Raw genomic sequence first — 11,554 nt, forward strand, 5'->3', positions numbered from 1 at the left:
ACTGGGTGATGTACGGAAGTGTTGAATTACTCTATTGTATGCTTGAAACTAATATTACACTGTATGTTAACTAACTGGAATTTAAATAAAAACTTAAAAAAAGTAATGCTTGGAGGTCAAATCAACAGGACTTTATGTTTAATGAGATATAAGGGTGAAGAAGAGGGAGGTGTCAAGTACTTTCAGGCTCAAGGGCAGGGAAGAGTTCAGAGGAATGGAGGGACTGAAAGGAAGCCAGTGTGGCTGGAGCTGAGGGAGTGGCGGGGGTGGGTGGGGGCGGGGGAGGTGGAGGTGGGGAGGCGGGGAGGTTAGAGGAGATGAGGTCAGAGTGGTAGGCAGGAGCCAGGTGATTCACGGCTAGGTAAGGACATGGGAAAGAGTTTGAATTTACTCTAAGTGCCATGGGACGCTACTAAAAGATTTTAGACAGGGTGTGGTTTATCTTTTCTCAAAAGCCACTTTGGCTTCAGTGTGGGGATCGGCTTGGAAGGGGACAAGAGAATCAAGATCAGTTAGGAAGTTGTTGGAACGGTCTGAGGATAAAGTCTTGGAGATGGTACAACTAGACAGATGTGAGATTCCTTTGAATGGGAACTGATTACTTTTCTTGAATTAAGTTCTTTATGTGTATATCTGAGTCTAACCTTAGAGAAGTTTTTTTAAATTATTTTCTCTATTTATATACTATGTGTTTATTTCCTCTTTCATTTCTAGAAGACATTTCCCCAAAACATTTAGCATTTGCATTTGCTGCTCTGATTAAATCCTTCCTATCCCTACACTTACTTGCTCAGGAATTGATGAGATTGGAGGATTCTGAAATGCTTCAAACCTTACCCTGAGATCCCCTTCATTCGACACAGTTGAAATGATAAAAATGTAAGAACCATTTTATCCCCTCCAGATTATTGACCTGGCTGAAATAAACTGCATTCAAACCTAAGCATTTCTTAAGGCAATTTACCTATTAACAGCATAGTTCACTTTCAGGACCTGTTTGCTTATCCAGTAAGTACTTAACAGGTTCCAAATTTTAGACTTTCATAATGGGCCTCTTGATTTTTCTTGCATGTCCGGGACAGAACGGGATGGATGTCTGGAACATTTGGAAAGGGTTGTTAAGACGTTACATCATTACTTAAGGATACCATAAGCATATCCTCCTGTTTCCAACACCGTCAAAGGGCAAAGTCAAAACAGACTGCAAATTGGACAACGTTGAATTAAAGATTCACCTCCAAGCATTAGGCTATCCATTATTCCTCCTCAGTGGACGCTCTTCTCAGACCGAAGTTGTCCGCTTCAGAAAAAAGAAGCCTGCTACTAGGGAGGCTATAAATAGACTGGGCCCAGGAGTAAGGACATTCTGTACCCACGTCATGAAACCATGAGAGGCAAGGAGTGCAGAGGCATCCTTTATGTTTGTTCGGGACTTTGAAGGCAGCCTAGAGGGGAAGAGGAGGCCCAGAAATATAAAATGGCGGTGGTGGTGGGCGGCGGGAGGAGAATGTATTTGTACCACAGTAAGGCACGGGCATAGTGTGCTGTCAGTGAGAAAGAGACAAGGAGCCTCTGACATCTGGGACCCAGCCTGCCACTATTAATTGGGCCTTGGTGTTTTCTTGTTGAACATAGTCTCACAGAACATCAACATTAGGGAAGGTCGCTCTGCGACCATGACAGATCAAGACAAAAATAAGACCACTCCACCATCATGTCTGAACATAGTCAAAATATGAAAAGTGTCCAACCCACAAAAATTACCAAACATCTCCTATCCTGGCTAACACGAGTGACTGTTGTTTCTTTACCGGTTACTGCTCTAGCTTCAGGTCAGTCTTCCCCATTTAGACAGAAGATTGATTTAGAAATCCAATCGCAGAATTGCCCCCACTTTCTGATAGCCTCTAAACCAAGAACAAAACCAGCTAGAGTAGTTGACTCAGCCTGGTTTCCCCAGGAATTTCCTGGTTTAAGCACTGAAAATCCCACATTCCAGGAAATCCTTCAGTCTCAGGCGAGCTGGGATGGTTGGTAAATGGCTTGCTTCCCTAAACCCTCATCCAGATCATCGAAAGCAAGCCCAAATCCTTTAAGTCCCTTCTACCACCCTCTTATTGATGTGACCCATGGTGTCCCATGGTGCGCATTCTCCCTTTGCTGCAGTAAATAATAAACCTAACTTTTCCGATGACAGGTCTGCCCCTAGTGGTCTTTGGTCAGAGGGCATCGACATCAGTAAGCAAGGAGGCACAACATTGTGGAAAGGCTCCCAAGGCCCAGCATGGATAAATGGGACCGAAGGAATGCAGAGGTAAGTGGAGCAGGGCAGGAAGGAAAGGGTGCTACAGCCCTGAGGGGGCCAGAGTGTGATTTTCTGAAAAGGTGGTTTTTAGGGGTGATAAAAGATGAGGTGATGGAGATGAAGCCGGGAGGTTCTGGAGGAGGAGGAGGAGGAGGAGGAGGAGGATTTGTTGCCCCACCCTCTGTGCTTAAACAATCATTGAACACTACATCAAAAATTAATGATGTACTATGTGTTGGCTAATTGAACATAATAATTAAAAAAATAAAAAAGAATAATACAAAAGTAAAAAAAAAACAAACCCAGAACACTAATGAAAAGACAGCAAAAATTCACACCATTTTGGCTTCTGTTACAAAATAATGACTCGGTCTTTAATGGTCTAGAAGTTGATCATAGAGTTTTTGTATCCACACTTGCTTCACTGTTTGTCGACTGCATCATCTAATAATTTCTATATAAGGGAAATTTCTGGGAAGGGAGAACTCCAATAACACGCTACTTGACAGGTCTTATAACTGCAAAACACTAAACTTACAATTTTAATTCTTCAGGGCTGAGAACATTGAATGTTAAAGATCAATAATCAGAGAGGGAGACAAACCATGAGAGACTCTTAACTCTAGGGAATAAACTGAGGGTTGCTGGAGGGGAGGGGGTGGGGGGATGGGGTAACTGGGTGATGGGCATTAAGGAGGGCACGTGATGTGATGAGCACGGGGTGTTATATAAGATTGATGAATTACTGAACTCTACCTCTGAAACTAATGATGTACTATATGTTGGCTAATTGAATTTAAATAAAAAAATAAAGTGGTAATAGGGAAAGTGAAAAAATAAAGGCCCAACAACAGTGCCTGACATATAGTAAAGGGCAACAAATATAAACTATTACAATGACTATCATTATGCTCTCTTTTTCAATGCATTTATTTGAAAAGAGGGACAATGCAGTAGTTTTAAAAAATGTTTTTGATCACGTATCCTTGAGTACGCTGGAAGTACATATCGAATGCTAAATGTAACTGCCTTGTTTTTAATACTCTGCTTGGAGTCAGACGTTCAGATGACTGTGTGCATGCCTTTTGGCGAGATTTACTGTAAGTGACCTTTGGCAAATCTTTTCAAATCAGTGGCTGGGTCCCCACATTCCACTAGACATTGGCCCCTACTGCACGTTGCAAAGCAAGTTTTGAAAACCGGACTGCTATTTAGTTTGGTACTGTTTATACTTCAAAAATAGCAGGGGAGTGAAAACAAGGCGATGGTCCGTACAAAAGGAAACCTAGAGCACTCAGAATCCAAGTTGAAACATTAGGGAAGTAGGTTCCTTAGAACAGGTTTAGTTTCTGATTTTCATGAGACGGCTGTCTCTATTTCTACAAAAATAAAAGTCACCTGTAAAAATGTAGGAATACACAGGGAAGGCTTCTGGAGTTCTCTGAACTCCAAAAGAAAAAAGTGTGAATGCCTGAGTTCTGGGAGCATCCAGGATATATTACAAAAGTTAGCGGGTGGCGTTTTGTACATTTATGATGATTTTGTACTGCTGAAAAGACCGTCTTTACCTGGCGTTTTGATACCCAGAGAAACAAGCAGCTTGGTTTTCCCACATTAGTACTAAGCTGCCATATTGCATGTGTATAACCTGCATGTTCCAATCGCTACTATTCTTAACACAAATTTGATTTTCTCTCTTTTACAATTCCGAAATGTGTTGAATTTACATTAATTTCCTCAGGGGCCAAGTTTGGTGGTGATAACCAGTTATCCTGATATTGTGTTTTTGCAACTCTTACCCTGTTTGAAATTCTTACCTTTTTTTTTTTTTTTCTTTAGCCATCTGGGGCTAGAAATACCCATTCTTGCCCATAGTATAGAAAACTTGGGTAAGAAATCTAGCTCTTTACTAGTTTAAACACCATTTACTTGGAAAGTGGCATTGTTTCACAAAACAAATAAAATAAAAACAGTAATTCTCGGAAGTAAATTCCAATACGAAGTTAATAAATTAGATGATTATATTTACTTATGAAGTCCTAAGTAAATACTTCTAAGGGAAACTTTTACTTTTGATGTAAATTTCAGTGTGATCCTATTTCTACCATGCCTTTTCCAATATATAATTTTTCTTAGGGAGTAGTTTTATATGTATTAGTCCCACAAACAGATTCAAATCTCATACACAGCAGATAGTCGAATTCTCATTTCTGTAAACATTTTGTACACTTACAATATGCTATTGTTTACTCATAATAATTAATCAGTTTTATAGTTACTGCATACTCGAATATGTACAATCCTTTCTGCCTAAGAAAATGAATCGAACTGGAAAACACAAATTGAAAATGGATATAAAATATTTGTTTTCTTTAATGTTCAGAGGTAAGGTACATTTTCTTCAAAAGCAATTATGTAATAAACAGTGAGCAAACTAATACAACTAAGAAACTCGTGAAAGAAAACAGGGATCACTTCATGAATTGTTTTTGTCCTTGGAGCAAATTAATTACAAATATTAAGTAATAATAGTAAAGAGATTCCAAGTCGTGCTGGGCAAAAAAAAAAAAAAAAAAAAAATTAAGTAAATTGTTTTACAGTGTCATTGCCAGATCTTAGAGTAATTCTAGATGGAAATACCGTTTTAAGATAAACAAAGACATAAACCCTCTTTGGGCCTCAGACGTTACTTACCGAAATTGGCCATCTGTATCGTGTGGTTGCCAGTGTCTGGAACATTGTAAATCACAACAGCATCTGCGTTTCTTCTGCCCGCTGCTTGAATTTTTTCCAGAAATGTACAATTACCTCTTTCTATCAGCGCAATCCAGGGACTGTTAGTATTAGTAAACTCAGTGTTGTAGTCACAAGCTTGGTAGTTATTGTTCTTAGGGATGCTCACCACCCCCATAGCATTAGCCACTGGTGAAGCTAATCCATAAACACCACATTCACACCGCTCTATTGTAGTGTAGTTGCTGGTTTCATTATAATAAGTCACAGTCACATAGGCATTCACTGAAAAAGACGCTGTGGTTTTAAATAAGAAGGTAAAAATTACAAGCAGCCGAAAACAACTGGACTTATTCTCCTGGTTCATTGCTCGTTCATCTGAACATAAAACTTAAGATGTCTGCCGGTATTTCCAACTATCAGTCACCATTTGTCCACTCAGGTCCCTGCTAAGCAGAAGTTTGAAATTTCAGTTGCGAGTAGGTAACTGATCTCACCTCTAGCAACGTAAGCTCTGAATACACCAGCTCTATTTCACTTTAGTTATCTACATTCTCCCTTGCCTGCCCCTCCTCCAGCTGTACACACGTAACCTTTACCCAGGACTACCTTAGCAATAAATAACACCATAAACTTTATTCTACATGTCAACTTATCAGGATTGGATGACTTCCTGCACTGAGATTTTTTTCTTAATGTGCCAGCTAATGCAATGTCATAAACATGGAGTGGATCGGAATGAGGAACTGGACTCTTGGGAATCCCACGTGACGAGGCTGAAAGTCACCTCTCTCAGAATATCTAAAACAAACTGGTTTTCCAAGCCCTGCTGAAATATGCTATCAACCAGTTCAGCCAGGAGTTAAGATCCAGAAGTTTAACTGCTATGGTAGGAGTAGAATCGGTTTCATAGCCTTTCCGCCTTTTATTTCTTTGTGGAATTTTTCTTAACAGGCTCCCCAAGGAATATCTTCTGCCACCTTGTTTATCCGTTGAAAAGTAAACATATTTCAGTGGCTAGGGATCCTTTCAAGTACAGTGCCTTGCCCATGGTAGGCACTCAAATATTTGTTGATTGCCCGATACCTGAGTAGCTGCATTCCATTAATTTTTATGTCCCATGTGTTATGCTGTAACAGAAGATTGGTCAAGGTTTAATTGTGAATATTTAGTATTTTTAATTCTAGTGCTTTCAGATGTCTAGGCAGACTTATTTATTTTGTCACTTCCTTTATTGTAAGCTCTGCTTTTAATCAGGAGCGCAACTGATATGTATTGCTGAGGGGTCAACCGGTCTGGGCAAGTGGCCGGACTAGGGAGATTGCTATATGTGCCAAGGGCTGGTGAAGAGGTAGATAAATGGACAACAAGATAGAGATATCAGGAATCTGGGCTAAGAGTCAGCAAAGGAGACAAACAGGCATCAGGCTGTCAGAGAAGCCAAGGACACCAGGTCAAAAGGAAGGCAGGCACAATGGTGGTCTGAAGTCCGAGGGAAGTAGTCTGGAACCAGAAAGACTACTAGAGCCAAGGGAACAGGACAACAGAAAATAGGAAAATAGGAGACATTGTTGAACGAGATAATCAATGAAGATATTTCTTCCCCTACTTCTTGTCTATCCTTAGGCATCTGAGATAACAGCGTTGGAGTGGACCCTGCGGTAGGAATGAACAGTAACACTATTCAGCAGAAGGGAGGAGTTCAGGAAATGTGCAATAGAAACTGATGAATAAATCCCAACAGATGCACGCTACAGATTTAACCTTTCTATCCTATTATAGCTGTCGGTTACTCACCTGTGTATCCCCTCTCCGCAATACCTATTATTATAAACACCTTACACATAGTAATCAGTTAATAATTATTCATGGAATTGAACCGGAAAGTTTAAAGGTCTAGGTGTATTAGCTTGTGGTCTACTTAAAAGTAAACACAAATAGTTTATTATTTTGCTATTGAGACTATGATTTCAATGTTCAAACTCATAATAAAGCCTGTCCTCAATGGACAAAGAAAACTGTCAAATTGAAAAGGGAAGTGTTACTATTGCTAAAACCATTAGTTTGCTGATTGCCGATAGACATCTCTGATAAATGCAACATTAGCACGCAACATGCAAATAATTAGTCAAGTCCTAGAAATTTTATTTCACTTTTCCTACCAGGTATTAAATTGCTTCTCAAGGAGAAACTTTTCATGAAATAGTTTAAAAACAGATTAGTGAGAAACTAGCTAAATCCATTAGAAGTTAAGTTTCGTTCATGGTAACTTAATAGTTTCAAATCTTCACATTATATTTTTTGTAGAAGTTAAATCATTCCAGGCCTTAAAAATGACAACTTTCCTGTAACATTTTGTGGCAGTGCTGGGGCATTAAAGATAATTTTACTAAACTATTTAAAATTGCTCTGAAGGTTGAAGTGCATGACTTCATATGGTAACCAGCATTATATATCTTGTACATAGGTGCATTTATATGACTTTCAGAGAGAGAGAGTTGTAACTTACAAAGATAATCTTAGATTTTTAAAAATTTGCGATTAAGTAAAATTAGTCCCAAAACAATAAACACCCACCAATGTAATTTTTCTTAAGGTAATTTGCTGGGGTGTGAGTGGTCTAGTACTTATTCAGTGTTTCTAAAGTTTTTTTTTCAAGATTTTATTTATTTGAGAGAGAGAGAGAGAGAGAGAGCACAAGTGGAAGGGAGTGGCAGAGGGAGAGGGAGAAGCAGACTCCCTGAGGAGCAGGGAGCCCGACATAGGGGCTCGATCCCAGGACCCTGAGATCATGACCTGAGCTGAAGGCAGACGCCTAGCTGACTGAGCCACCCAGGTGCCCCTAAAGTTTTGTTTGTGGAACACCTACATTATATTCACTTGGAATTTTATTAAAAATGAAGATTTCTGGGTCCCACTCCCAATCATCCTGAATCAGAATCTGAGGGAAATATCTAGGAATTCACATTTTAAATAAGCTCTCCAGGTAATTCTTATGCACTTTAAGAACTTGAGATCGTAAAGTTTTACATGATGAAAATGGTACAGGATCTAGTTGTAGTTTTGACAGACTTGCCGCCGTCATTTTATTTCAACCTCGTTGTGCTTCAGCTTCCAATCTATATTTGTATTATCTATATAGCGTATGCCTACATATGGTACAATCTGTATTTGTAGGTTTGTCTGTACTTTAGGTAGAAGTCTGAACATTTTTGAAGTATATTGCAAACCCGAAGTTGGCACAAGTGCTGATTCTACAACAGCTACTATTACATCCTCAAAAATAAAAACCTCTCTGGGACTTTTTCTTCATTTACACAATAAAAGAGTTTGGATTAGAATTTATTTACCCATAAGGTCTTTTCCAGACCTGATATGCTAGAACTCTGAAAATAAAAGTTGTTCAGAAACTATCAATTTTTTTAAAGATTTTATTTATTTGAGAGAGAGAGAGAGCGAGAGAGCATACAAGTGGGAGGGGCAGAGAGAGAAGAGAATCTCAAACAGACTCGATCTGAGCGTGGAGCCCAACACGGGGCTCGATCTCAAGACCCTGAGATCATGACCCGAGCCGAAACCAAGAGTCAGATGTTTAACCGACTGAGCCACCCAGGCGCCCTTAGAAACTATCAGTTTTTAATTTTTCCTTCCTTTCAGCACAATTCATGATGAAACTGCTTTGAGAGTAGCTGAAACTGTAGCACCTAAAGGAGAGGTAAGTTCAAAGTATTGGGTAAAGCTTGAGCTTTGATAAAACTGGTAAGTGCTTTAAACAGTACTATATAGCAGGGGTTTTCAAACTTGTCTGCTGATTAGAATCACCTGGGGAGCTGTTAATTACCTCGATGCCCAGGCTACACCAACCAGAAACTTGGGGATGACACCTAGGCATAGTAATTTTTAAAACTTGCCAGGTAATACCAATATGAAGCCAAGTTTGAGAACCACTGCTATACAGTATTGTTCAAACATCTAATATTCCTGGACTTTTTCGATTACTTGTACCTTAATAAATATTAAATATCTTAGCAAAGGTACATAATATTAATAAAGGCATAGAAAAGGGAATTGTTCATCTCTTAGGCAAGGAACATTTCAAATTTCTCCATATGATTGAACAACATTTATGGCAAACCCACCATTGAAAGATAAGAAAGCACAGCCGCGTTTCTAATAGAATACAGGTAACCCTTGATTATTCATAGCAAACTTCCAGTTCTGGGCTGGGTGACTCTAGCTTGGTGTATGTTCAAAAGGAATAAAAATTAATTTTAATATTAGCCTAAGCTGAATAAAAGAAATAACTGAGATCTGATATTACAGAATCACTCGATGTCCAAAGTCAAATATGCCTACGACCATATGACAGCAAAGATACATGAAAGTCATCTACATTTTACTTGGTAACTAAGAAATTGCCTTTGTGATTTTGAGGGGGGAGGGGAAGAATTTTGTGAGTGTTAAATTTTTTTTCTTTCAGTGAGAATTTGTTAAGAACTGGATCATTAGAATTGGGCAAGATGCCTGAATCTATATTTTAATGTTATCTCTGAAATTTATATGGACTATATCTGCTCCCAATCTCATTTGTCATTGAGCTGGTCCCCTTGCTTTCACTTCTGCCCCCTGCATTAGTAGTATACAGGTTGGACTGCCAGAGACCCAAAATAGTGGTGACATAAACAAGATAGTTTATTTTTCTCTCATGTAACAGCCCAAACGGGTAAAAAGTACAAAGCTGGTATGGCAGTTCCACAATATCAGGGATCTAGGCTCCTACTAGCTGGTTGGGTTCACATCCCTAGAATTTTGCTCTTCATCTGCAGGGTACAAGATGTCTCACCACCAGGCTCACATTTTAGCCAATGGGAAGGGGGGTAAAGGGAAAGAGCATTCTCTTGCAACCTCTGAGGAATTGGTTCAGTAATTGTACAGATCACTTATGCTCACTTCTGAACTTAGAACTTAGTCACAAGGCCATATCTAGCAACAAAGGAACCAGGGGAAAATATTCTTTATTGTAGGTAGCTATGTGCCCAGCTAAAAATCGACAGATCTACTACTATAGAAGAGAATAGTTATTAGGGTCCACTAACAGTCTCTAGCAACCTCTTTATATCCATTCTCCTTCCAGGAGACAATGACCATTCTAAAACATAAATTGAATCATGGTGCATATTGGCCACAAACCGTATAATGGCTTCCCAGTGCTCTGAAGATACAAATTAAAATCTTTACTATGGCCTACAAGGCTCTGCATAGCCTGCAAGAGCCTTGGTCTATTTGCTTGTCTCCTCTTGCACCCCACTTTCTGCACTCTAGCCATATCAGTTCTCATTCAAGTCTTCAAACACACATTCACTTTCTCAGGAAAAACCTTCCCAGTGCCCCCCGCCCCAACCTGGCTTCCTTTGTCAAAAAGCTCTAATATAAAACACGTATCTTTCCTTTGCAGTACTTAGCTCACTTATGTGTACAATTTTTTGAATGTCTCTCTCCTCCACAACACTGTAAGCTCTATGAGAGTAGGGGCCATGTGTTTTTTTTTTTTTTTTAAAGATTTTATTTATTTATTTGACAGAGAGAGAGGCAGCGAGAGAGGGAACACAAGCAAAGGGAGTGTTAGAGGGAGAAGCAGGCTTCCCGCGGAGCGGGGAGCCCGATGCGCGGGCTCGATCCCAGGAGCCTGGGATCATGACCTGAGCTGAAGGCAGACGCTTAACGACTGAGCCACCCAGGCGCCCCGGGCCATGTGTTTTTGCTTCTATTGTGTTGTGTTCCTAGTGCTAACCTAGTGCTTGCCACAGAGTGAGCATTCAAACACTTGGATATATGTTGCAATAGTTTGGCTTATTTTATGAGCCCCAGCGTTTGGAGAAGTTTATCTCACAGTGATCTGATATATTATGTGAAATGTTACCCTTATTCAAACATCTTACTTTGGTGCAAATTAGAGCTTAAAGAAACAGACTTTGGAGTTATAAGCCTAACCTTCTAATTTAATTGCTTTGACAATTTTACATTAAACCATTTAGTCTTTTATTGTTTTGTTCCCCATCCACAAAATAGATATTAAAACCTTCTTGGGGGCAACTTCTAGATCCTAAGCTACTATGTATGAGTCAGATGCAATCATCTCAGAATAGCATCAGAAGTACTCACATTCTTTAAAAAGTGTTGCTTGACTTTCAATGAAGATGTGCATATCATTAAAAAAAAAGCTAAAATATTTCAGATTTCTCTTTGGAGAAAAAATAATATATTATTGCTGAAAAGGCAACAAGTTAGGAAGAACACTAGCAGTAAAAAAAAAAAAAAAACCCCAAAAAAACCCCAAAAAACCCTGGGATGAAAAAATTTCAACTGTTTTTTTGTTATAATGAGCTGCTATAATTGATAAATGGTCTAATTATATTAAAATGTTCTTCATAGAAAACCACATCTTCATGAGACACATAAAAATAACACAAACACATTTTCAGTGTTCTAATACCTGTATTAATAGACCTGTATTAA

At 39.1% G+C, this 11,554-nt stretch overlaps 1 protein-coding gene across 2 annotated transcripts in view; it reads right to left on the bottom strand.

The window, feature by feature from the left end:
• Positions 1–5,716, bottom strand: part of RNF128 (ring finger protein 128) — a 102,808-nt gene extending 97,092 nt beyond the window's left edge. For both annotated transcript variants that reach the window (XM_032392793.1, XM_032392792.1), the window contains exon 1: positions 5,000–5,716. In XM_032392793.1, the coding sequence (XP_032248684.1) occupies positions 5,000–5,405 (406 nt within the window). In that variant the 5' untranslated portion in view covers positions 5,406–5,716. The remainder of the gene's footprint in view (positions 1–4,999) is intronic.
• Positions 5,717–11,554: the final 5,838 nt, after the last annotated feature.

Source organism: Phoca vitulina, unplaced genomic scaffold, assembly GCF_004348235.1.
Source record: "Phoca vitulina isolate PV1807 unplaced genomic scaffold, GSC_HSeal_1.0 scaffold69, whole genome shotgun sequence".
In the NCBI taxonomy this organism is placed as follows: Eukaryota; Metazoa; Chordata; class Mammalia; order Carnivora; family Phocidae; genus Phoca; species Phoca vitulina.